This window comes from Amphibalanus amphitrite, unplaced genomic scaffold, assembly GCF_019059575.1.
Source record: "Amphibalanus amphitrite isolate SeventyFive unplaced genomic scaffold, NRLGWU_Aamphi_draft 000214F_arrow, whole genome shotgun sequence".
NCBI classification, from domain to species: domain Eukaryota; kingdom Metazoa; phylum Arthropoda; class Thecostraca; order Balanomorpha; family Balanidae; genus Amphibalanus; species Amphibalanus amphitrite.
The window spans coordinates 390,792-417,237 of NW_024881709.1; the positions used below are offsets into that span (position 1 = coordinate 390,792).

General features: G+C 56.7%; 1 protein-coding gene and 1 long non-coding RNA gene across 7 annotated transcripts in view; one reads left to right on the forward strand and one right to left on the reverse strand.

The window, feature by feature from the left end:
- Nucleotides 1-529: 529 nt before the first annotated feature.
- LOC122385308 (proline-rich protein 36-like) overlaps nt 530-26,446 on the reverse strand; it is an 88,813-nt gene continuing 62,896 nt past the window's right edge. For 3 of the 6 annotated variants that reach the window (XM_043373484.1, XM_043373483.1, XM_043373487.1), the window contains 14 exons: nt 21,300-21,394; nt 18,269-18,358; nt 13,706-13,882; nt 12,824-13,002; nt 11,377-11,666; nt 8,363-9,927; nt 7,543-8,160; nt 6,523-6,699; nt 6,181-6,304; nt 5,080-5,864; nt 4,013-4,344; nt 2,125-2,888; nt 1,572-1,796; nt 530-1,364 (listed from right to left, as the gene is read on the reverse strand). In XM_043373484.1, coding sequence (XP_043229419.1) covers nt 1,579-1,796; nt 2,125-2,888; nt 4,013-4,344; nt 5,080-5,864; nt 6,181-6,304; nt 6,523-6,699; nt 7,543-8,160; nt 8,363-9,927; nt 11,377-11,666; nt 12,824-13,002; nt 13,706-13,882; nt 18,269-18,358; nt 21,300-21,394 — 5,414 coding nt within the window. In that variant the 3' untranslated portion in view covers nt 530-1,364; nt 1,572-1,578. Of the gene's footprint in view, nt 1,365-1,571; nt 1,797-2,124; nt 2,889-4,012; nt 4,345-5,079; nt 5,865-6,180; nt 6,305-6,522; nt 6,700-7,542; nt 8,161-8,362; nt 9,928-10,252; nt 11,258-11,376; nt 11,667-12,823; nt 13,003-13,705; nt 13,883-18,268; nt 18,359-21,299; nt 21,395-26,446 lie in introns of those variants that run through there. The other 3 variants (XM_043373486.1, XM_043373489.1, XM_043373485.1) reach the window with 3 other exon arrangements.
- On the forward strand, nt 2,951-3,998 carry LOC122385310. The gene is made up of 3 exons (XR_006257186.1): nt 2,951-3,144; nt 3,429-3,522; nt 3,810-3,998. It is a non-coding gene; the product is annotated as an uncharacterized LOC122385310 (long non-coding RNA).

The following is a 26,446-nucleotide window of genomic DNA, read 5'->3' on the forward strand; positions in this document are numbered from 1 at the left end:
GTTAATATATGAACAATTGGCCAATGAAAACGGTGTCTGCTTGAGTGGATGGTGAGAAGAGGCGATGAATCAGCAATCTATGGAATATAGTGGGGCGCTAGTCTACCCTTTAAGTGTGGCTAGATTGCGAATGGTATGTCTGTTTGCCTTGTCCGATGAATGCTCAGCAAGTATCGCGGCCCGCTCAGCCTGGCCAAAAGACTGCACTGCAGTCTGTGCTGGTTATAAGCGGATGCGAACTGCGGATGGCCATCGGCGATCGTGTCGGTTTTTCGGTCTGCCCTCAACCGAGCTCCAGCCAGTACAAGAGCCATGAGTGTTCGATTCTGTAGCGATCCGCGGATTTCGCACACCATTCCACCACTGCGAGGCGGTGGGCGCTAGTAATTACCCTTGAACGAGCCGTTGAAGAGTAATAATGATTCAAAGGCCTTTTGAATGCTTGGACTGATAGGGTGTGTGGCCCACTGCTACCCTGCAGCTTCCCTCCTGTCGCTCTAAGACAGTTATAGAAATTCACCAATTATTAAATCATTGCAATATATTTATTATGGCTTGTCGCATATACATTTCAATAATAACACTGGATTAGTGGTAGTATAACAGGGTTATGGCGCCGGGGCCGCGGGGAGGGGTGGTCGAGGGTGAACCATTCCCAAGCCGGCCCCAGCGCCTTACCAAAACACACGGCCAACGGGCTACACTCGACACGCACACCCACGCACTCACCCACGTATCACATAAACATAAGTACGGCCTCGAAAAGTATCAGCAGCAGCGGCAGCAGCGGCGGCGGGCGCGGCGCGACCGTTACATAAATGTGAGCACTGGAGGCCGCGGCCGCCGGCGACGGTGGCGCCCCTGGCGGCGGCGGCGGAAAGCAGCGGCGCAGGGCCGACACCTGGCGGCCGCGACTCGAACTGACCGCGCTCGGCGCTTCACAGCACCGGTATATATCGGGACATAGCGGCTGAAGGCGCTCGGCGGCGGTTGTGGCGGACTACATGGGGCGATAACTGGCAGCTCTAAAATGAGCTGCGCGCGCGGCAGGTCCGTTGGTGATCACGGCGGGCCTCCAGCGACTCAGAGGCGCGCCGAGTCACCGGACTCGGACTCGGAGTCAGGCGGGTACATGTTCAGTGTTCACTGTTCAGCTGCATTGGCGGCCGCTCCGGCCTGCGGATAGCGCTCTGGAACTTCGGTCGAACTTCAGCCGGACACGGGACGCCAGTGCCAGCACTCGGCTGTCCCAGCAGACCGTGCTGACCGCTCCCAGCTCCGGCGGGACGTCCATGAAGGCACTGACCGGCCGGACAGACAGCCGGCCTCTCACTCACTATACGGATATTGCACTCTGATCCAGTCTGAAAAACACGAGACAACTCTGTTATTCAAATCACACAGAAAACAATCAGCAAAAGGAAGAAAGCCATCAGGGGTCAAGGGACAATGTCATCTGGAACAATTGAATGCCAAATGTCAGCAGAGCGCAGTTCATCAGCAGTCAGCACCACCTGCTCAGCGGCCATTGGCGATGCGTGACGCTGGCGTGACGTTAAACCCGTGCTCACCTGTCGCTCAAGGTCGCACTCCTCCCCGTTTCTTCAGTCCGCCGTGTTCCCGAATAGCAATCATCAGTTCCTCTCGAGGGTTCAGTTTGGGGACCACTGGCCGGCCGGCCGAGACAGGTTTGAGACGCGCGCGGCCCGCTGCCGCCTCGGACGCCGCCGGTAGCACCGGAGCCGGCGGCGGCGGCGGGGGCGGCACCGGCGCCGGCACCTCCGGCTGACGGAAACCTGACAGAGGCACAAACATCACGTCAGTTTTATCCAAGAAAGGTCAGGTCGCGTCATGCTCACTGCTCGGGGATTAGACGGCATTAGATGAGGGCATGCCCCAATGACACAGTTATGGAGCATACACTGTACAAAAAAGTTAAATTGAAGCGCCTGCATTTATTGATGACTAACTTCATGATGCACACATTGCACAGCCAGAGACCTGCCAAAATTCATCATCTGTGAACTCATCAGCTCAAACTTCAATTTCAATTCAAGAGCTCAAACATCATCACCCGCTCAGCCCACTTCGCAACGACTGAATGACCGAACTCTCCGCCCTCACCTTTGACGACCGGCTGGTTCCGGCTCCTGCGCGACACCTCCGACGCCGCCTGTCGGGCAGACAGCTCCGTGGAGGTGGCCGAATCCTTCCTGGTCACGCTCACCACACTCGGCACCGTCCTCGGCTGCGCTGCAGTCTGGTCGGGCGGCGACACGCGGCAGGTGACTGTGGTGGACTCGGCGGGCCGCGCCGCCGCAGTCGCTGCGCCCACCCGGGCCGCCGTCTTGGACACCTGGACTGATACTGAGAGTGGCTGGCGAGGTTCATCAGTCAGCGAGACGACTGAGGTGAACCGGCCGGCCGCCGCTGCCGCCGCCACGCCGCGGCCCGGCTGAGACGGCTTCGAGTCGGAGATGGAGAACGCTGGCGGCTGGCGGGTCGAGGGTCCCCTCACCGCTGACGATAGCACGGCCGTCGGAGCCGGTACAGACTCGTTGTGTCGCACCTTGGCGACTGCCGAGAGTCTCTGCTGGCCGTTGACGGGCTGCGGCGCCGGCTGAGGCAGTGGGACCCCCACCGGCGGCGGGGGCGCTCCCAGAGAGGTGACCGTCACACTCTTACTGGGCCGGACGGAGACGGCCGTCGGCCGGCGGGTGGCCTGCTCGGAGGTCGGCTCAGGGGCCGCCTGCTGAGACTGCGGCGGCGGGCCCTGGCGCAGCACGTAGTCGCGGTCCTCCTTCAGCTGCACCTGACTCTGTCGGGACTGCTCCGCCCATGTGCCCAGCGCTACCTTCGGAGGCGACCACGGCACTCGCTTCTCAGCTCTGGAAAACAGCGAGAGGGGAGTCAGAAAACAGACCGCCACAACACTAAGAAACAATGCTGTTGGCGCCGCCTCGTCGGCGCACCGGCGCTCTCGTGTTTCTGTAAAGCGGCAGCTCTACTCAGAGCCGGCTGAAGGCCGAACCTTGTCAAGGTCACGGCCGCTGCGCGGCGCTCGGCCGGCTCACGTGGGGGACGAATGGCCGGTTGGTCAGTGGTCTGTGCCTTTGTGTTTGTTTTTATGTAGAATATCAACGGGTGAGTGATATTTCGATACAGGTATTGGTTTGTATGTAACTTGTAAGTGTGTCATTTCGATATGTGTTGATTATTAAGCAGCTTCACATGATAAAAACGAAATGGCGATGCTGCGAAGGCAATCTGGCGCTGCGCCAAATTTGTGGATAATTTTTTGTTGAGCTTGTTGATCGACCACAAACGCATATGAGCGATAATTCTGATAGTTGTGTGTTATTTATTCGCTTACGATATGGGATATCGGTACAGTTGTGATATATTTTCCTCTTTTGTGTGCATTTCAGCGTTGTGCTAATGGCGCTTATACGAGGTCGAAGTTGGTGCGACCAAGAACCCGTTTTGCACGCTGAGACTTCGCATGGGAGGCAAAACTTGTCGGTATGAACTGAACTGGGGATTTAGACTGTCATTATCTGTAAGAAATTGTATGCAATCATATCTTGTCACTGCGACTGAAAGTGTTTGCATTTTTATATTTAAAGTTGTTCCGAGATAAGAAACGAAAGTTAGTAAACAATATATTTGAAACGCGTCAGATAAGATATAAACAAAGGGAAATTGTATTTGTATGATAAGTAACGATTCATGATAGAAATATGGTATGACGTCATGAATGTGGTGTTGACATGACCGAAACTGAGATGTTTTCTTTTGTTTGTGTGCAGTTACGGCACCACGGCAGTGAATACAGCCCGTTCGACGACAACTCCCCGTCTCTGCAAACGGCGTGCGAACAAATACCATTCGTCCGACTCTCAGTGTTGATCTAAATTACATAGATCGAGTAAGATTCATCTTCCTCTTTTAATCTTCCTCTCGTATCCCTTCAATCTAGAGTCTTAACTAACCCTCCCTCTCCCTCCCTCACCTGGTCTCTGAGGGCCTCCTCTCCAGAGTCGACGCCCTCTGCCGGGTCGGCTCCGGCTCAGACTCCTGCCTCCGCTCCAGTGTGGACGCTCGCTGCCGCGGCGGGGTCCTCTCCCGCTCCCGGGTCCGGGCGGTGCTTCTCTCCGGCTCCCGCTCCCTCTCCCTCTCCAGCTCCGGTTCCGGCTCGGAGCGCCGCTGCTCGGCGGCCAGGCTCAGTTTGGGGTGTTGGAGGCTGGAGCCGCGCGGCAGAGACTGGGAGCGTCCAGAGTAGTCGGCCGGCGGGTCCGGGCTTTCCTCCTGCTCCGGGACTCGGCGGCGAAGCTCCTCAATCACCTGGGCACGACCACAGGCGGGTTAGCGGGGAGCAGAGGAGGCAATGGCTAGGCTGGGTGCTTGGTAGGGATGGTTGACTTGGAGACATGTTGATGAATAGCCGAGGCTAACGGCAAACAACGATACAATGCATAAGCTAAGTACGTTCGTAAGAACAACTTATTTTAATTGAATCAGTGCCTTGAGTTTAAACCAATGTTCACTAAAATACCAAAAGATGGTTACAATAGTTGCGTCTTCTTGCAATACACAAGCACAATAGCACGGATGAATCTAACCGGCACAGCAGCCTATGAACAGCTCCAGCGGCCTACACCTTACACCTCATCATCATATCTTCCGCCATAATCATTTCACTTGTCAGGACCATACCTGTTAGCATGCGTGTCTATGGAACAAGGTAAGTTCCGAGCACCAAGGAGTCGCCTTCCGCTGAAAATATACAGCTGGGGAGCAGGACTAGAATAACAACATCCACATGCGCCTTTGTACAGGAAACGAACATGAAGCAAGCCAATAGCCACCACCATGGGAAGCACAGAAACCCAGCAGCAGAAGCACCAACAGTCAAAGCTCCGCCCCATGCCAAGCCCGAATCCTAGTGAGCCCTCCTCAATCCTTCATCCCAGTCAGTGCGGTCCACAGCGGTAGGGCTCCCCTCCTCCAGCTGCTGATCGTCCCCGCTGGCCGCGCGGCCTCCACCACCGATCGGACCCTCGGGGTGCCAATCTGCACCTGTCTGCGACGACTGGCCAGTTGCTGAGGGCTCAGTTTGGCCGGAACGGGCGGCGGCGTGCGTCGGCGCCCGGTCGGCCGGCTGGCCCGCACGGCGGCCACAGAGGCCAGAGGCGTGCTGTGCACGGCCACCGGCGTGCTCCGGACCACGGGCGGCGTGCTTCGGACCTGTGGCGGCGTGCTCTGGACCTGTGGAGTCGTGCTCTGATCCACGGGAAGGACATGAGACGTGCTGGGTGATAGAGAGACAGTCAAAGACGAGCTGAGTGCCGCAGATGGGCCAGAGACGGCGCCGGGCAGCGGTGCCGAGACAGAGGGCGAAGACGTGCTCTGAAGAACTGGAGAGAAAGACGTGCTAGGCTCCGCCGGCGGAGCAGGGGAAGGCGAGCTGAACTCCTCCGGCGCGGGCACAGCCGGAGGAGGCGTGTCGCGACCCTCCGGCGGGTGAGCCGGTGTCAAAGGTGCCGGAGGTGACACCGGTGTCGGCGGTAGCTGTATCGGTGTCGGCGGGGTCGGCGCCTGCCGTCGCCGGCGGGGGGACTCGTCCTGTGCCGACGGCCGCCGTCTCGCCACGCTCTCCACACAGACTGGCGGTGGAGGCGGCAGGGGCTCGGACGGCCTGCGTACCTCCAGACTCTGCAGACTGGCGGCGGCTGACGGCCGGGCGGCCAGCGGAGCCACCTTGGTCTGTAAGATCGACTGGTTCTGCAGCAGCTGCTGCTGCCAGTGCAGGAACTGGCGCTGCAGCTTCAGGAACTCAGACTGGATGTCGCTCACCTCGCTCTCTGCCGGAGGAATACGAAACTAACGTTACAAAAACTGTTCGGCGCCATTTTCAGGGTAACGGGCTGCGAATGTTACTATAATCGGACAGTTCGGTGGCCGAGTGTCCCTTGAGGCAAAATGCTGAAACTCAATTTATAAGGAAAACCATTTGAAAATAGAAGGGTCACAGTAATTACCGTGCCAAGATCAGCTTCATCTTTTATAACACTGGGACGTTCAATGCTCGTATTCCACGCATTCTACTGTTATCAGACGACGATATGCTGTGATGCTCCAGACCTACAATTACTTAAATAATGATGTGGCGGTGCTCACCCATTGCTAGATCGGTTTGGCTCTGCGTTTTGTTCATGTTTGGCGACGGTCGCTCGGCGGGCATGGTCAGACCACCGTTACTCAGGTTCAGCATGGAGTACGACTTGGAGCTGTTGAACTTCAACTGAAATCAGAGCGGGAGCAAGACGGTCAGGGTGTCGTTCGAACGTCTTTGGCTGGAGCTCTGGTCGCTAAATGGGCCAAGATCGAAACCGTTCCGTCAACCCATCTCTACAAACTGAGCTATGAGCTATGATTAACATTCATCAATCACAACATCCCATCTACTTCCCAACCTCCCTCCACCCCCACCCCTCCCACCTCCGTCCTTAGCAGCCTCACCTCGTACTTCCTGGGCGGCCGGACCGGCTCGGCGGCCGCGGGTCGGTCCGTCTCGGCTGACCTCTGACCCCGTGACCCGGCCGCGGCGTCCGAGCTGCGCCGCCGGCTGACGGGCCGCCGCGCGGTCATCTCCGGGCCGGCCGGATCGGCGGTAGACGAGACGGCACCGGAGGTCACCTGCCGGTCAACGGAGGGACGTCAGAATATTGGCGGTGACGTCATTATGTAGAATATGACGTAAGTAGTAGTTACATTCAGCCCGGGTAGTAAAAGGTAGAATATATTTAAATGCTTAATCTCGAACTGCCAATGCGCTAATTAATAGTTTAAAGTTGAATCAAAGTATCCTGGGGTTACAATCACAGACTAACCTATCACTGTCACTCACTGACCACTCTGCCCATCCCGGACACTCTCCACTCCCAGACGGTTTGCGGACCGCCTCTGGTGAAAGTTTGGTTCGTGTCTGGCCGCCCGCCAGTCAGCCTCACGCTATCCTGAGGTCAGCACGGCCCAGCCGAGAGGCCGTGCGTGTCTCAGGGGCGGGCGGGCGGCTATTACCTACACTGAGAGGCGCCCTGGCACGGACGGGCTCTGAGCGGATCGGAACAGGGGCGTGGACCGGTACGAGCGGACTGTGGCTATCAATAGCGGCGGTCTGTGTGGCAAGTAGAATTGGCTTGCGGAGGAAATAAGGTGAAGGAAATAAGGTAGATAAGGATGGTGAACCAGGTGATGATGAATGTGCCTTCTGAGACACCAATGCCTTGGCGCGCTATTTGCGGCACGAACAATTTCGATCAAAAATAGAAGCAGCCAGTATTGCACAGCCAGGGATATGGCTTGTATTGCAGGTATGGTCAATGTAACCCATGTGAGTGATATGGAAGATGTAAAGAAAAAAAGACTTTAGAACGCCCGGCAATTGCATACTCCTATGATACACAGAGACCGATAAAAGCTGAATAACCCCAATTTACTCGTAAGCCAACCCACACCCTACTTTGTCCCCACTCTCACCTGAGACGCGCTGACGGCGGTGGTTTTCTGACAGTGGAACGAGTCAGCTCTCTGCGGCCGGCCAGCAGATCCACTACCCTCCGTCCCCGTCGGCTCCCGCTGACTGTACGCTCCGATCGAGAAGCTCATCTGACGCGCCAGCCGCTCGCTGGAGCGGCGCCTCTCGGGTTTGGCGGGCCGCTCGGACCGGCCGCCGTCCCATTGGTCGCGGCTCGCCGGGGCGGCCTCTGATTGGCTGCCGCTCGCCGGGGCGGCCTCTGATTGGTCGGTCGTCGGTCGGGCCGGGTCAGAGCGACCGACCCGCTCGACCAGTGGTGCATTTGTGGCCTCCGCGAACTCTCCAGCTTCACTGGGCTCGCTGGAGGTAACCGTCATGTTGTCCTGGAACTCCAGTGGAGCCTCCAGGGGTGCAGTGCGACCGGCCGAGGTCGCGGGGTCTTGGAAGGGAGTAGGTGGTTCCGGCAGCCGGTACTGCCAGTCCGGGGAGTCAGCGCCGCCCGCGGCCGGGGCGGAGGTCGGGGGACTGATCAGCTGACTCGGCTGGGACGGAGAGCGCGGAGGCTGATCAAATGAGGCCAGCTTCCGCTCGATGTGCAGCTTGATGTCCTTGGGGGTCATCTGAAAATCGTCACCGGTAGGACTCAGCGGCCAGTTCATTCACTTCACACTCCCTGAGGTAAACAACACACAAAACAAACACAAAAGCCATCCAAAGCGACTAAATACAACAAAACCCCTAGCTGCCATAACAGTCAACAAACACCCACAAGTCACTTCACACACACAACCCCAGGGCTGAGAAGCAGCCACCGGTACTCACCCTGTTCCGCTGCACCTTCTCCACCCGCTCCACGACGACTTCCTCCTCCACTTCCACCGGATGTTGACGGCTGGTGGCGCCCAGTTTCGGCGTGCGTCGTTTGGCCGCCACCGACTCCACGCTCTGTTCAGTCCTCTCGGCAGCCCTCGCCGTCTGAGTCGGCTGCGGCGCCGCGGGTTCTCTGGTCGTCTCAGTAGATGGCGCTGTCGTCTGACGTTCTGTAACAGTGATCACTTCCTCACTCTGTGTTCTAACCGTCGCCGTGGGGAGCGTAGGGGACGGCACCGCCTTGGATTCCGTCACGCGCGCCACCGGTAACAGTGTTTCGATCACCTCTCGGGTCTCCTGCACAGTTTGTCGGGAAGTTAGAACCGTTCTCTGCGGCTGCTCCGGCTCCGGCGTCTCCAGCGCAGCCTTAGCCGTCTCCCGGACCACCACTGGCAGCGTCTCCGCCTCAGTCTCCTGACTTGTCTCCGCCTCCGTCTCCGTCTCCGCCTCCGTCTCTGTCTCTGTCGGCGGGAGGCGGCTCTGCGTCTGAAGACTGCTGCTTTCTGTGAAGGCAGCCGACTCCGCCAATGCTTCATCCAGGTCCAGGTCCAGACATGACAGAGCAGAGTCCACCTCTCGCTGAAGCAGCGCAGTCTCATCGTCCTCCTCTGAAAGCTCGGTTGTATGGGCTGGCTCCGGGGATCTCATCTCAGGCTTTGGCTCAGCTATCGGGGCAGGGGTAGACTCTTTCTGACGCGACTCAACCGGCAGAGTTTCAGCATCGACAGCCGGAGCTGCTGGTGTCTCAGAAGCTTCCACAGCTCGTGCAGAAGCTGCCGGAGCTTCCAATACGACTGGAGCTGAGGTCTCAGTGACTGTTGGAGCAGCGGTCTCGGTGTGAGGGGCATCACGGACGGCGGGTACGACCTCCTGGGGCAGGGACTCTTCGACAGTGAGTGGGGGTGTCACGGTCTTAGCACGCTCCGTGGTCTGTGCAAGTTCGGCCGCCGGAGCCGGCGTTGGGCTGGAAGGTGGTGGTTGGACTGAGACCTCCGGCTCGCTCTCAGAGCTCGGGGCTGCCGCTGGAGTCGCAGCAGGCGTCACTTGAGTTGGGGGAGGCTCCGGAACTGTGGGCCGCTCAGGCTCAGGTGTAACCACAGCTGGGGGTTCTGACACGGTATTCGACAAGGATTTCTCTTCAACAAGCTCACTCGGCGGAGTTGGAGTTTCGAGCTCAGTCTTCGTATCGTCTTCTGTTGTTTCAGGTTCATTTTTCGGTGAGGGTGATGGATGATCCACGCTCCTTTCCGTCGTCGCAGGTCCGCTGCTGGTCTGTTCCGTCTCCGCCGTCTCCGTCCGCACGCTGTCTGCCGCCGGTGCCGACACCTCCTTCTTACCAGTCTCCTCCACCGGCGCCGGGGCCGGGGCCGGGGCCGGGTCGGAGCCGGCCGCGCTCTCAGCAGTCAGTGTCTCCGTAGAGGAGGTGCCTGAGTCCTGTCTCAGCGGCGCCTTGAGCCGTGTCCGCTCCGGGCTGGAGGCGGACGACCTGGGCGACCCCGGCGACGGCTCGACCTCCTCTGAAAACAGCACCGAGTGAATCGTGAATCGAGAGCAAGGATAGACGGCCAAAGGGATAAGAGGGATATTGGGCTCCCTGTTCAGCCCGCAAAACGATATAAATAGGAATGTAATAAATTAAGTCTTCTAAATAAATGTTTACAGCAAGGCATGAGAAAAGACGTAAAAAGAGCTCATGGAAATGAAACGAAATGAAGCGGTGCTAGAGAAATAATTACTGGAAATGATACAATAACGCAATCGTGGAAATAATGTGTGCTAGCGTTGATTAGTGTCACCACCACCACCACCCGTTAGGTGTTTTATGTTCATGCAGCCCCTGACCTTGGGTGTGGCCCCGTGCATCCTCCACCAGCTGATCTAGGTTTGTCGAATTCCGCCACCGGTGAATCACATTGCACTGCGGGCTGCCGGGCCCCGCCGACTCATCACTGTCATCTGCCGGCCGGTCGGCCAACTCAGAGTCCCAGCCGTCGCCGCCGTACTCGTCACTGTCGCCACTGGAGAGGGTCAGCTGCCGACGGCCGCGGCCGGGCTCACTGTCCTCCGACCAGCTCCGGAACGAGTCCAGCGAGGTGACATCAGTCAGGTCCACTGAGCCGGTCTGTTGACTGCTGGTGCGCGAGACCGGTGTCGGAGCCGGGGAGACCGCTTCTCGGGCCGACTCTGCCCTGCTGACCGCACCGCGGACCGAGGAGGCACGGGAGACGGGCAGGCTGGTCGCTCCGGTCGCCGGCGGGGTCGGCGGCGCCGGCGCCCGCTTCTTGCGCTGCAGTGTGCTCGGTCGTCCGCCGACGCTGGCGGGTCTGGGCTGACCGGAGCGGGCCAGACCCTCGCGAAGCCGCACCGCCGTCACACTGGCCGGTAGGGGCGGGTCCCCGAACCCGGGCGGAGGAGGCACCAGGTCCGTCTCAGCCACCGGGAGGTGTCGTGGCAGCGGCTGAGGTCGGCGCGCTCCCAGCGAGCTCCTGCGCATCGGCTGGGGCGGCACCCTGGCCGCCGCCCCCGCCGCCGCCGGCGCCGCCGCGCTGCTGGCACTACGGGACGCGGCTAGCTCTAAAAGAGAAACAGTGGTCGGAGAAGCGTGCAGAGCTAACCCAACACCAGTGAGCGTGGCAGCGTACATAAAACAGAGGGGGACAGAGGGGAAGAGAAAGCATGCACCGGGTGAGAAAAGTGAGAAAACAAAACAGTCAGTTACCCTCGGGCTAGTTCAGGCAGCGCTCGAATCCTAGAAGGGAGCGACATACACCCGGTTAAAACAGAACAGAGGTTAGTTGGCGAGGCGGGGCGATGCGAGCTGGGCACAATACGGGGACATTCTACAACTCAATCGACCCGGCGCGCCGCTACGGCAGCCGTCAGTTCCGTCAACAGCGCACCGTTGTGACCCCCGACTCCCTCAGGCGGGTTAGTGACGACACCGCTACAAGGCGGTCGGTACTGACCTGACTGCCGGGGCTGCTGCTCTACGGGTTGACTGGCTACGGAGGCTGTGGCTGCGGGGGCGGCGGCGGCGGCCGTCTGTCGCGGCGGGGGCGACTGGGGGTCCTCGGCGATGCGAGGGATGGCTGGAGGCGGTGGCGCCCGTCGTTTTCGAATGGCCGATGACAGGGAGACGGTCGACGTTGAGTTGACCTGGGTCAGGTTGGAGGTGACCAGGTTCGATGTCGAGTACGATGTGACTGATCCCAGGTTGGAGGGCGGCTGTGTAGACACGGGCGCCCGCTCCGTTGGACTGAAACGAGAGTGAACAACCGGTTAGTTACTGCTCACTGCTCAGCAGTGAGACGGGTAAAAGAATGGCTATCTAACATGTTCGCACACAACAGCCCAGTGCCTCGCATCACTTCAATCACTAACCGAGCTATAAGATTAGCTCCTATTTTTAGCCCTTGAAGCCTGAAATATATTAGTTTGATCCAGCAGGGGAGATAGGCCGACCCAGTAGCTCCAATACAAACACAGCGCCCTCATATCAATTATCGATCTGAACCAGTGTTCAAGGTCGGCCCTTATTACCGGCACCCAGCCGACCGAGCATACCATCCAAACACGTCTGTAGCACGCTCCAGCGGCGCCAGAAGCGCTCGGGCAACGACTACCCCCATGTCACCTAAGCTCCTAAGTCACCAATGCCGCCCTAAGCCATCAGTACCGCCAGTGCCGCCCCGGTAACTACAAATGCCGCCTCGGAAGTGTTTCCGGATGCACTAAACGCTATCATGGGAGACTCGGCCGATAATTCTAGCCGCTAATTCTACAGACGGGTTGTGCGAATGTCTGCTCGTTCGCGTCGGCTCGGGACAGACCGGCCATACAGTCGGCCGGGAAGGTCTACATCCGGCTCGCGAGGCGGTGAAGCCGGCATTTAACACTTATCAGCGTGAGAAAAACGACAGACTGAAATCACAGGCGAGTTTCACGGCCCACCCCGGTGAACTGGAGCCCTGTGCTTCTGTTTGGCTGCATAAGGTTTGCTAGGCATACAAGGTTGGCCAATGTTGACGCTAAAAAGTGCACATTTGGCTCAGAGTCTCCTGTAGCTGCATGCATACCAGTAGCTCCTCTTAGCCCAACTTTGCTGACAATACTGTGAGCATTTTATGTGTGATAACCCACAGTAAGAGCTTACATGGCCCAAATGTAACTCAGTTTGGCTCACCTGTCTGGAGCGTCGCTGAGCCCTGCCTGGTGGTATCCGGAGCTGCTATAGCTCCCCCATAGCTCAGTTTAGCTCCCCTGTCTGAAGTGTCGCTGAACCCGGCCTGAGGTATCTGGAGCTTCTATAGCTCACCCACAGCTCATTTTAGCTCACCTGTCTGGAGCGTCGCTGAGCCCGGCCTCGTGGTATCCGGAGCTTCTATAGCTCATCCATAGCTCAGTTTAGCTCACCTGTCGGGGGCGTCGCTGAGCCCGGCCTCGTGGTATCCGGAGCTGTCGGAGCTGTGTCGAGACTCCACCGACTCGGCTCCCTCAGACAGCTCACTGGGCGGTCGGGCGGCCACCGGGGCGGGGGCGGGGGCGGGGGCGGGGGCGGCTGCCGGCGGCGGGCCGCCACGACCGGTACCCGACTGCCGACAGAACAAGAATTCATGTCATGAACGAGCTAAGCCACTGTTGAGATGACTTATAAAACGAAACGGGAGCAAAAGCTTTCGGGAGACCTGTCGGTTATTCGATCGACTGTTGAGCCCGCCTAAACGAATTATCAGCTATCTTCGATTGACAATAGGTCATTAAACCCCATATCTAACGTCGTAGTAACCATTTTTTACACTTCCTTCGCAAATTGTGGTTATAAATCGTCAACAACTATCAAGTCAACATACAATTAAGACCGATGTGACATTAATACGATTAACCGCAGTCATGATATCGGCACAGTTCAATAAGCACCGCCCACCCCATCCAGTTCCGCAAGTGCAGTAAGGTTCACCGGTCGGGGGTGGAAGGGAGGGGCAGGACCGCACCACTGCGGATCGGGCCGATTTCTAGGTAGTCCGAGGGGTGCGGGCGGCATGACAGCACCATCGCCGCAGCCCCTCCCGAGGAAAACGGTGCCTGGGGCCCACCAATGCCACCAAACGCTGCCCGGGGCCCACCAACGCCAGGCCAAGCCCACGGATTACAGCAGGACTGAGGCCCGCAAGACTGGTCGGTCCAGCGACCCAATGGCAGGTCGAGTAATGGCCACCACCTTTAGGTCCAGATGTGAACGGAACGGACGGAACTAAGACGGGACACATACGTAGTACGTACGTAGGTAGTACGTACCCCATTGACTTGCGGCGGTTTGGGAGCGGCCCTTTTCTTGGCCCGCGGCGGCGCCTGGATGACCTGAGGCGGCTGAGGACTGAGTGAGCGCGGTCGGTCGGCCGACTCGTCTGAGCCGTCTGGTGACACGGACCGCTCCCCGAGGCTGTCCGAGGAGGCGGTGCTCTCGATCACAGACTGAAACAGAACGCAGCCACGGGTCAGTCGGGCTAGAGGAGAAAACACGGGTGAGAAATTCATAGCGGCTCATCTGAGTGAACCGGGATCTGCCTCACAGACACGTTGACGCTCTCTGACGAATCGTGCAATTGCCAACAAATGGGTCAAAAGTCAAAATGTTTAATATGGCAAACGACAGACTCGCCTCGTCTCGTCTCGTCATACCGAAAGGCCTAGCCAACAAAACAAATAAATCAAACAAGTGCCAGAAGTCATTCCATGAGGCAAGCTCAGGTTCTCTATCGCCCGACAAATTCATCAACCATCCCAGTGCCACCGGTCACCAGCTGCCGCGTAGCTATTTGTGCGAACGGAGTCTCCCGTCAACGTGACCCAGAAGTGGAGCGGCAGTGGCGCGTACAGGACGGCACGGCGGCAATGACACACGGTGGCAGTGGTCGGGAACGGCTCGGCGAGGAGAGAGCCGCCCGACCGGACCGTTCCCACGGAGACGGGCTGGGACAGATGACTCAGGGACACCTGTCGGTACCGGCAGCAGTAGCGTTCACAGACTCACGTGGGAGATAGAACGAGTAAGGAGGAAGCGATGGGTACCTGACCGCCGTCTGTGGCCTAAATATAGCCGCTCACTGACCCAAAGACCGGTGATAAGCCGACGTACAACGAAAGGGCGAGAGAACCACCTGGTAATGTTATTCATTCCATCTTGACTCCACTGCAAGTCCGCCAGAAAAAAAAATCAATACTCAATTATGAGTTTCACTAAGACAAACATAAGACAGGCAAGAGGAAACAGGAGAGGCAGCCGCTAACCTCGTGTTCCCCACTGAGATGGATACCCGACCCGAAGGAGTACCCTCCCTCACCGTTCTGAAATCGGTACCTGAAATCGGTACGTGTGCTCCCAATCCACTATCGGCCAGCCGGGCAAACATTGTAAAAACGCCGCCGCTTCGTAGGGGAGAGTGGGGCAAAGCGGCCACCCTAACGTTTCTAACGATGCCGACGCTTGATTTTTAAACTTGGAAAGATTCTTTCTATACCAATGTGATCCCTATTAAATTGTCTTTTATTCCAACTGCGTTTCATTTCCAAAGGCGTTCACATATGGGAGATATTGACAAAACTTTAAACCTATAGCATATTGGCCACTTTGCCCCATCCCTGAGGCAAAGCGGCCACTGGCGACTTCTCAAGTCCCGATATGAGAAACAGAATAGTTGCCTCATGCACGACTAGGGTATTTGATGGTGACAAGGTTTAAGGGAAGATGGATGTTTACTTTGTTATCTTCCCACCTATTGCTAAACAAAGAAAGAATTTTCGTGGAAAAACATTTAATTTCATAATTTGGTAACTCATGTAACCGAAAAGTGGCCAAGATGAATGCATGACGACACATTTGAATATAAATAATGTTTTTATCCAGATGGAAACAACTTATGGCCAATTGGGGGCTGGCCACTTTGCCCCGGCCGCTTTGCCCCGCGCATACCGTCCGAGACAAAAATATTCCAGCTCAGCTATAAGTGGGGTAAAAAGCATTAAAATTGGTAGAAGGCATGTACGATAACCACGCAATGCATGGACAAAAACGCTTATAAAAATTCCAAACGGTTATGGAATAAAATAACATTTAAAAATTGTAAACATAATTGGTAACCTGGCAAGAAATGCTTTTCCGTGTTTCACAGAACAATGGCGATGGGCCTGAAACCCCCGGTCTGGCTCATTCGAACGACCGTAAAGAGAAGTATAATTGGAAATCATAAATTGGAACTGACGCCAGCTGTGGAGGGCTAAAACGATGGATGGCCGCTTTGCCCCGGGTGGCCGCTTTGCCCCACTCTCCCCTACCTCCCGCCGTATACTCCCGCCGGCCAAGTAGTCTACAGCGGGTCATGAGGTTTGGCAGATAAGGTCCACGCTCATACACCGGCTGTATTACACGCAACGCGGTCCTGAGTACGTAACTACAATGACAGTCACATGACTGCGCGAAGAGGAACATATAAGGTAGTCACTGAAATAAGACTTTAAGACGTTGTAAAAACGTAACCAGCAAAATCATTGGGCAAAAAACTCAATACTTAACCCGGGGCAGGTTTCGGGTCACCTGAGAGAACCAGGCGTGAAGAGTGGGGGCAACAGAGGACTGACATGCCCCAATGAAGAGAGAAAGGCGAAGGACTCCCAGCCAAATTGACAAGCACCTCAGCCATCTGGGTGCGGCCGGAGAATCAAGCTCGGACCGCGTGACCGAATGGGCAAAGTGTGCCGACGGCAGAGCAAACCAGCTTGAGCCGCTCGGCGGAATTGGTTGAGCAACTCTGCAAACGGCGTTCAGGCGGCGAGATTGCACCAACAGAATGGCCCTCTCGGCACAGAATCAGGGACACCGGGAGACTGAATGAATGGCTCGCCGGTCCACCGCAAACATCATTGAGCTCAATGGATGATGCAGCTGCCATCTCACATCCCTCCCTCTCTCTCCGAATCTCCCCAACTCTACCTCTCCCTCCCGTGGTGTTCCTGCCGCGGTCAGTAGCTCTGTGGCCCAGTTGCGGCTATGTCGTCACCTGCTGAATTTATACACCACCCGCTCGGCCCGCCCACCGACGGCAAAACACAGAAAGCGTGCACCAAACGAGACAGTTTATCGGACACAGAGCGGCTCATTTCATGGACGATAGTCATCCGAGCCTCAATGGAAGCCGCGCTGCTCGAATGGGATGCAGTCCACACCATTTGTCCGCGGCCTGTCGACAGCAGCCTGCACGTGACACCGGACAGTGGCACGATGTTCACCCGGCGCAACGGTCGGCGGCCGCACGACCTGTCATGCTTACCTACAGTCGGGATTCCACAGCACCAGATAGTAGCGGCACAAGCGACAGCACGGAAGTTTTAGCAGGTCATGCCTTGATAGGCCAACACGGGCGGTGTTTTCTGTGGAACATCAGGGTAAACGGCATGCCTTAGCCACTATCGGCACCATCAGCGGTGATTCTAGTAAACGGCCGCGCTCCACGTAGGCCGGCCTTCCGGGGGTGTTTTATAGGGCAGTTTTACGAAGTTTTATCACGCCCCCGGGGGCTACGTCACCGATGACGCTGGAGTGGCCGGCTGTCTGTGGGGGAGGCGGTGGCAGAAGGCGGCGAGTTACGATCGAACCAGTACAGCGCGGTGTGACTGAGGCCTGTCCCACGCCCACACCCCGTGCCAGGCAGCAGTGGCACCGCGGCCCACATTTGTGGACCAGCAGAGGGAAGCCAAAGGGGGGACACCGACCTCGGGGTGCTCAGACGGCTCCTAAACGACCCAGCGGCGGTAGCTCAGGGAAAGTCGCACCAGGGAAACTCATCACTGGAGACAGCGGTCATTCAACGCTCCACAGCCCGCGGAGGCCGTATCCCGGGCTCAGCTTGCAGTTTTCTCCGGAGTAGCGGCCGCAAATGTCGGGTCATCATGAACGGACAATGGTCTAACCAACACCGCCGCCGCTGCCCGCATAGACAGCCACTCGAGCGAGAGCCGCACCCACCCAGACACGTAGCTGTGAACGGCCCACTCTATGGGCCTGGCGCGCTCAGTCCGGCCCCGTCTCCCTCACAGCGAGATAGAGCCGTGTAGTAGAAGATAGTGCTCACGCGGAGGCTGCGTTAGATAGCGCCCCGGAGGCTGCGTTATCAGACGTCACGGGACGGCCGGGAGAGGCGGTATCCGAGGCGACCCACGTGCCGGTCCGCCGGAACGGAGCAGTTTCCGGGCCGCCAGCGACCCGTCGGAGCCTCCACAGCCCCAGGGGGGAATGTTCATTACCTCACCGCCCGCCCGAGAAGCACGTTCTCGCGAGCCGACTACCATAACCGCAATCAAACGGCTCAACATGACACCATTTGTAGCACGAACTGCCAGCCGCCGCAGCCCATCAGGTCGGCGTTTCCCGCGGCCCGTTCAATGAAATCTCAATTCTGACCTTCAGCTAACGGTCCCCTCGGCTGGCGCACGGAGGTCGGAACGTGTTCGAGGGTGGGAGACGGCTCGGCTGGCCCCGTGCCGAGATGAGCCCACAGAGGAGAGCCTTCAAGGGCCTTTGATCAGGCACGGAATACGGTGGTGAATCGTTAGTTGCCTGAGCGGAGGCATCCGAATAATGACTCGTGACGGAGAGCTCGAAGAACGGCGATGAACTTCATGATGACGTTATTTATAGAAAGGGTTAATTCTTAACATTTATTATGCTGTTTTAATTATTTCCTAAACGTTTGGCACGTTTTTCAGGGCGACAACTTTTCGGCGAGTGATGCCATGCACTTCTCTAGACATACGATAAGTTACAATTAAGTCGTTCCAGCTGCCTCGCCGAAATGCCACACTTACCGGTTTGCTCTTTTTGCCAAAGATGGCGAAGATTTTACGTTTCCCATCAGATTTCTTCTGCATGGCGATAATGTCTGCTGAGGACAAAACCTGAAACAAACAGAGAGAATATCCGTGAGCTCAAATACTCTCACATAACTCACTGAGTTCGCACAGTTCCATGGCGGTCCTCGACACAACTCTGACTCAGCAAGCAAACAATCGCTCTCTGTAGCACAGCATACACTCCAACCCCAACACTCCCACTCTGTGTGGCGACGAGTAAAGACATACACTCCCACTCCCATGCGCGACACCAATGACACCCTGCGAGGAATGAGTGCGATAACAACCTCCCACCTGTACCACTAACGTGTGAGCGCCGCCCTGAACAGTGAACACAGACGCCAACAGGGGCGTAGGCAGGGGGGGGGCCACTGGGCCATGGCCCCCCCCTTGGGCGCCGAAGGCGCCCTTTGCGATTGGAGGGCGCCGAAGGCGCCCTCCAATCGCAAATGCAATTGTGATATAATCGAATCGAAAAACAATCGCGACTGGAGGGCGCCCTCCAATCGCGAATGTGTTTACAGGGAAAATACGGATGGAGGGCGCCCTCGGAGGACGCCCATTCCAAATACGCCCTCCAAATACGGTTGGAGGGCTCCCTCGGGCGCCCTCCAACCACATTTGTAGGCTGTAGCTCTCTAAGCGTAACGGTGGTCGCCTATGTAATCCGCTGTCCTGTAAATAAGCGCCCTCTCACCCGAAGGCGCCCTCCTGTAGGTCGCCACCCTGCTACACATTGCCGCCCTTCTGCTGATCGGCGTCCTCATAATTATTGGCGCTCTCCTACCTATTGAGCCCTCATGTGAAATTTTGAAGGCCGCCTTTCTCCCTTTTGGCACCCTCTTGTTCAGTGCCGCCCTCCTACCTATTGGTTCCCTAGTCCTTCCTGTTGAATGTTAATCGGGGCCCTTCTCCCATTGGCGCCCTCGTGTAGATCGCCGCCCTCCTAACCACTGGCACCCTCCTGTTGATCACCGCCCTCCTATCCACTGGCACCTTCCTGTTGACCAGCGCCCTCCGCACAGACGCCCTCCTGTTCGTGTCATCCTCTTGAGCAAAGGCGCCCTCCTCACCATTGCCACCCCCATTTTAATCGTCACCCTTCCGCTCATTGGCGACTTCCAGTTGATGACCGCCCTCCCACCTATTGGCGACCTCTTGTTGATCGCCACCCTCCTATTGGTGCTCTCCTGTTCCTCGCCACCCTCTTACCTGGTGGCGCCCTCCTGTTGATTGTTGATCGGCGCCCTCCTACCTATTGGTGCCCTCCTGTTGATCGCTGCCCTTCTATCCATTGGCGCCCTCCTGCTGCTCGCCAACTTCCTACCTATCGGTGCCCTACTGTCGAAACTCGGGATGTTGATCGGGGCTCTTCTACCTATTAGTGCCCTCCTGTGGATCGCAGCCCTTCTACCTATTGGCAACATCCGTTGATCGCTGCCCTCCTATCATTTATTTACTCCTTTGGCATGTTTTTCAACTTAGTCGTTCTATTGCACATAGTTGATGTCTTGCCTGTGAAAACTGCCACAAATGAACGTGCATTCAGCACAATGAATGAAGTATCTATACCTACCAAAACTATCTACGCTCTACGATGCATAAAACACGTCTTTGGTCTTAACGGATTGATCCTACTTTACGTGCATCATGGCATCTATATGGATTACGATTAAGTATTGTCAACAGGTTCGGGCGCAACAGCAGGCATCTTAAGTTTCGGTGATTGAAACTGGTTATGTGGGTACACTGTATGCATCTGTGAGAAGGCTATGAAGGCTGGTCTGAGGTAATTTGGATGATGTTTACGCATCTCGCGCTCCGGTATCAATCCGATACAGTGATCTGGTGCGTAGATATGCCACCGCCAATAAACTTTTATACATCGACACCCATGAGCCAAGCTTTCTGTACAGTTTGTGTGGCAGCGGCCCGACCAAACCTTAGGTATTTTTTACACCTTCAAATTTGGTAAAAGAGCGAGAGGAGCTTTGAACAGTGATCGTATAAAAGGCGTGCCTAAAAAGCGGAGGAAAAGGTTGTTTTCAAAAATTTCGCGCGCCTTCGGCGCAGCATTTCAAGAACACTTGACCTTTTGTGACCTGGAGTATAAAGAATACACACGATGCAAAATCAATGCAGCACGACCTATACGAGGTTACGCAAAAAAAAAAAACTGGTGGCATGGTAAAAAACGCCTCCCAACCCCCCAACCCCCACTGAGCGATTTTTTATCTCGCGACCGTATGGCGCCCTCCTTGGGTGAGGTGGCGCCCTCCAAACCCTTGGCCCCCCCCTTCGCGATTTTCTAAATACGCCGCTGGACGCCAAGGCGGGACCGGGCCAGCGTGGCCTCAGTTAACCTGGCGTGGGAGAGGCGCCCATAGAGCTCACAGCAACCGCCGCCGACCTCGGTACAACGGTGGCAGGGCCCGACTCAGTGGGATAGACTACCGGTCCCCGTCGCGCGGACCGCCGCTGTGACCTCAGTTCGTAGCACGAGGGTGTCCCATAGCCTAGCTGCGGCCTCAGCTCCCTTCCCCACCCCCTACCCCAGCAGATGGGTCTCGGGTCCGCCGTCTGGGGTCACGTGACATCACAGAGCGTGCCGTCTAAGGTGAAAGGGGGTGAGATTATACCGGGGGACGTTCCCATCGGTGCAGAGGAAATAGCACACCGGGCGAATTGGCTGTAGCCGCCGCGCTGGCGAAGCTCAACATGGGCTCTTACTCGGACGCCAGTATTCATTTTTTTCAGGGTTAGAGATGGCGTCGCCCAGCCGTTGTTCGCAAAATGGAACAGCTTGGAGAAGGTGGAAGGAGGCATTCTAGGTGAGCACGCAGTGAAGCGAGGATTCGGCACACATTTCCAAACACTCCCGAAGAACAGACTGGAACACGTCCCACCTGCTTCAAAACTTCCCTACATAATGGTAACGGCCAGCTAGGTCCTCCAGCCCACTGGATAGTCCTATCCGTTTTCGTACCGTGTTGGTGCGACTGTTGAGAGGCACCACAGTGACCTCCTGCAGCTTGTAGTCGGCCAGGCAGCAACTCGGTCGAAGTCGCTCGTCTACATTCACTGCAAAAAGAGAGAACGAGCCGTCAGAAGACATCCAGACGCAGCAAAGAACATGATCTACATACATAAATAACTAATACAACGTATAATGTTCAGCATAGATTTTCAGAAAAGACGGGTAACATATCATACCTCGACATATGAACGTACTACGGAAGGCGTCCAAAGAGGACTTGTTTTGACGAATTCACCACGAACGTGCGCGCAGACAGGCATGAAATAACGCGTCACCGCCCAATAAACCACTGCTGAGACACACATGCGGTCATTTTCCCGGTAATGAAATCACAGACTGGGATCCGCCCGGACGGAAAATTACAGCGGACCCACACGGACGTGACCACGATGGAACCACGAGTACACATACTGTCTGCTGGAGTGAGCACGCTGGAAAGTCCGCAGGAAGTGATTTATATAAATTTCACTAGAACTAAACCGTATGAAGTGTTGACCTCTACCTAAAGCAGCACCCTTGAGACATCATATAGCAAAAATATGGCCCAGAACGGCGGCATATTTGGCCCAGAACGGCGGCCCAGAAAAAATATGGCCCAGAAAAAATATGGCCCAGAACGGCGGCCTCCCAGTTGGAGCCCGTCCTGCTCAGGCATATCTCCCCGATAATCCTCTATTGTGGCTGAGTGAAGACGTGACACCCCATACGGTTCGCCCGGTAACCCGTCGTCTAAGTTCGTCAGACGGCGGCTGTGGCGCCTTCACTGGAACGCTCTGACTCGCCCGGGCCTGGTCGGTGAGCCGCCAGGCGCGGCGCGCGGTCAGCCTGTATGCCAGGCAGGCAGGCGGGCGGCTGGCGGGCCGACCGACACCGGTCTGCCGCCCGGTGTACCGGCCGGTAAGCAGGTCACCCACACACATACGGTCATCGCCGCTGCGGCGGGCGGTCCACGTCCCGGCCGGTTCACTGGCAGCGGAGCGGCACGGCGGCCGGCACGGAGCAGAGACACGGAACAGTGGCATCCGCAGCAGCGACAGGGAGCTCGTGATAAACCGCACAAGGAAACCCGTGACGGCCAGGTTATGACGGACGGATAGGACTGCAGGGAGTTGGCGACTGTCGAAGGGAGTCTCCATAGCAATACGCCGGCATGCGTCGCCGTTCAATACTATCGCTACCCGTATAAAGCAAATCAAGGACACATGTAAATGACACAGCCGGTTAGCTGGCGGTCACTTGGCTAGGCCGCAATGCAGATGGGACGAGTTCGTGACAGCCTCTGCCTGGTGGCTGCCGATTTTCCTGCTGCTGACTCAGCCCGCAGTCACATGATGACTACAGCGGCACGTGTGACCTACGCCTCGGACAATGCCACCTGCTATCTCTGCCGTATCTCTCCTATCGCACTGTCATCGATCCGTCCATCTATTCCCGTTCCTGCAACCCACACATTCCTTTTGCGCACTTCCTATCACTCTGCCAGAAAGAGGGACGGAGGAGCGACGGCCGGCCGCGGCGGCGCTCCGACGAGACACTTTCGAGTGAGGAGTGAGGACACTTTCGCCGGCGGATTTGCATGCTGCGCTCCGGTGACGGCGCTGGACATTTGTCATGGTTTCGATACAGATCAGCCTCTGCCGTCAGAGTGCCGCCTCGGTCGGCACATCTGAGAGCGACCGCCGTCGGACGGACTTCACAATCAGCGCGGCACCGCGAACCGGCACCAGGTGGTCACATGAGTCGGGAAACGATAATGGCACAACACGGATCTATCTTCTGTAGGCATTGCGCACCTTGATAAAGTCAGAGGCGAACAATCACAGAGGAAAACCGCGCGTGGCCTTATAGAGGCCGCATACCTGGGAAAGTCATCATGAATGCCACTTGACACTCGATAGTTGCAGGTACTTGATAAAATGAGAGCTGAGACCCACACCTCTGACAAGCTTGTAAGGAGCGATTTGGCCTCGGGTGATGTCATATGAGTTGAAGGTTCAGAGGGGACACTAAGCCGCTAACAAGTCATACCAGGTTTAATTTTAAAATAATGTCATAAAACGTCCAGCACAACAGTGAGGAGCGAAAACTCAGCGCAACAGTTGAAACTATTGCAATGCGAAACCCGACCCAGCAGTTTAAAATCAAATAAAACGTAAAAGGCAAAGGCCAAGCGGTGCGATTGCTTAGAAACTCACCACACAAGCTAACATTCCTCCAGTCAAAACACGAACTTAGCGAAGGGAAACACCCGGAACAAGCAATCTCTCGATCAGCACCAGCCTTCACCACATATAGCGGTACATTTCCCGGGCAGTGCCGCCCCATTCGTGTATGTACGGCTATCGGTAGACCTCAGCGTGCCTGAAACGTCAGTGGCCTTGTGCAGTATCAACATCGGCTAATGCAGGTGGGCAGGCGCCGACCGCCTCCGTCCTCCCACTCGGTCCTTCAGCCAGAGGAAATCTAGCAGATATGACGTCACCAAACTGACGTCACTGAGTAACATCATCGGCATGTGGCAGAGGGAATCCTCCCCGGAAGGCATGCCGGTCGTATCGACCGCCAATCAGACCGATTAACGGCGGCGGCGATCAGATAACCCTTGACCCCTGACCGGGAAGGCCATCACAGCGCCATCAGAGCTGCGGTCCCCGGAGGCCTTCAGTTAAACGATCAGAGTGGGGAAGGGTTGGCAGTCTGGGTGGATACTGGAAAGATAGCTGGATCACATATTAGATGGTCGGTTGGTACAGATGATTTTAGCCCATCTCTGGACTATGTACAGCCATAGGAGCCGGCGCGCGTGAAATCAGCGATCGGTAACTCCGTCCGTGACGGAGCCTCTGACAGACCTCGGGCGCCCACTGCTGGATCTTTCGTCGGAGCAATACGGAAAAATGACATCAAACCAATGTCGAGCCCGTGTAGGCAAATGCCAGTCATCCCAGGCACGTTTGAGCGATATCAATTTCACTGCCTCTCAGTTATCGGCAGAATCCGTTTCAGCTAGAATATTGACGAAACCCACAGCAAAGCTGAGACAATCCAAACACCAAATCAAAAACTCACACCAGCCGAGGCCCGAGCCCGCTCAACCACCACACTTCCGCACCAGCCTCCAGCGCCGACTGAGGCTATCCCTCTCTGGTCAGCACCAGACTACAGTGAGGTCAGCTGTAGGGTGCGTGTCCGTTTGGGAGTGACCTCGGCGCACCCCGTGAGGCCGCGGCAGGCGTGACCGGACCCACCCGGCTGTCAGGGCGGAACGGGAGGGAGAGAGGGAGAGAGGGGAGAAAGAGGGGACAGAGAGAGGGAGAGAGAGAGAGGGAGAGGGAGGGAGAGGGAGAGGGAGAGGGAGAGGGAGAGGGAGAGGGAGAGGGAGAGGGAGAGGGAGAGGGAGAGGGAGGGAGAGAGAGAGGGAGAGGGAGGGAGAGAGAGAGAGAGAGAGAGGGAGGGAGGGAGGGAGGGAGAGAGAGAGAGAGAGAGAGAGAGAGAGAGAGAGAGAGAGAGAGAGAGAGAGAGAGAGAGAGAGAGAGAGAGAGAGGAGAGAGAGAGCGAGAGCGAGAGCGAGAGCGAGAGCGAGGAGAGGGCGAAAGGGTTACAGCCAAAGAACAGACAGGCAGACGGACAGGTGCAAACAAACTGACTGGTGCGTAAGGACATGCAACAATGGATGCAGGGGCTCGTTATAAGAGGCGGTAGCACGGAAGGGTCAGGGGTTGAGGGGATGGTGCAGGGCGGGGGCGGGGGCGGCAGAGACGGCGGGCGGTGGTGAGCCGCCTTCGATGGGCGGAGGCAGTCGAATCGCCCATGGGCGGCTCAAGCGTGTCTTGTTTCTGCGAGGTCCGCCAGCCCAGGGAAGGGCGGTTAACACGCGCACGGAGAGGGCAAAATCAGACACACCCCTCCAGAACATCACGGCATTCTACGAACAATGGAACCGAAACTTCGATGGGCAAGCAGGCGTGTCATAATAATAAACACCTTGGGTGGTCCCCGTCTCTCCCTCGAACAGCCGCGTCGTCGTGTCGTGACGCGCAGGCGTAACGTGGAACGAGAATTCAGCCAAACACTCGAACCAACTAACGCTAACACTTCACCCCCACTCTAATTCAGGGTGTTTGATGTCAAATTTGATCGAACGAGGCCATCGGTACTCATTATTCGCATTTGCATAATGTATGCGGGCGGGCTCGATGGACCAGTTTCAATAGTGTTGGGATGCTGTCTGTGCTTATCTGCAGATATCATGGAACGCGATGGATTACCATGCGAAATATCTGCAGGCTAGAACCCATATCATTGAATTGGTTCACCCAATACGTTCGCTCAAATTCCTCATTAAAATTTGCTGAATCTGATCCACAATGCATCCTGTTCGATAACCATTGAGCTTGGCATAAAACCACGCATGTCTCCAACAACACAAACCAGCTAACGCCGACCTCACGCATTCACAGCTCAACTACCACTTGATCTCAGAGACAGTCCCGTTTTCCGACTACTGCATGCAGCTGTAAGCTCACCAACAGCCACCAGTCTCAGCCGACCGGTCAGAGACGCGCTCCCGGCGGCCAGTTTTTCGCCTCAGCCGCGCGGCCCAGGCGCCTTATAGATCGTATCAGACACGACCGGTCAAGGATTCCAGTCGACAAACGTGTCCGCTCGCGACGGATCAGCGGAGCGGCTGGAAGATCGTCCGGATGGGCGCAGCACGGAGTTCTGGTCGGTAGATTCACGATCAGAAGCGCCAACTGAGGTCGCCGCATTGAAATTACCAGCCAGGTGCTGCTGCGAGCCTGAGAGGATCGTAAATCAGCGATACATGAGGAACCGTGACTGTCCATCACTCTCAGCTCGGGCAAAGGGTCAGAGGTCAGGTGGGGTCACCTGGGGAGCAGAGGTCAGACATAGCCACCTGGAGAGATGCCAGTCATCCAGGTCACACCTGGTTAATTAATCCAGGCGTAAGTGAGCTGATCTCGAGTTGTGAGGTGAGGTGAGCTGACTGATAGTCGTGGAACATGAGACTGCGTCAGTGCATCATGCAGTAAAAGCTTAAAGCATGACTGGGATGCACCGAGCGAGGAGAGGAG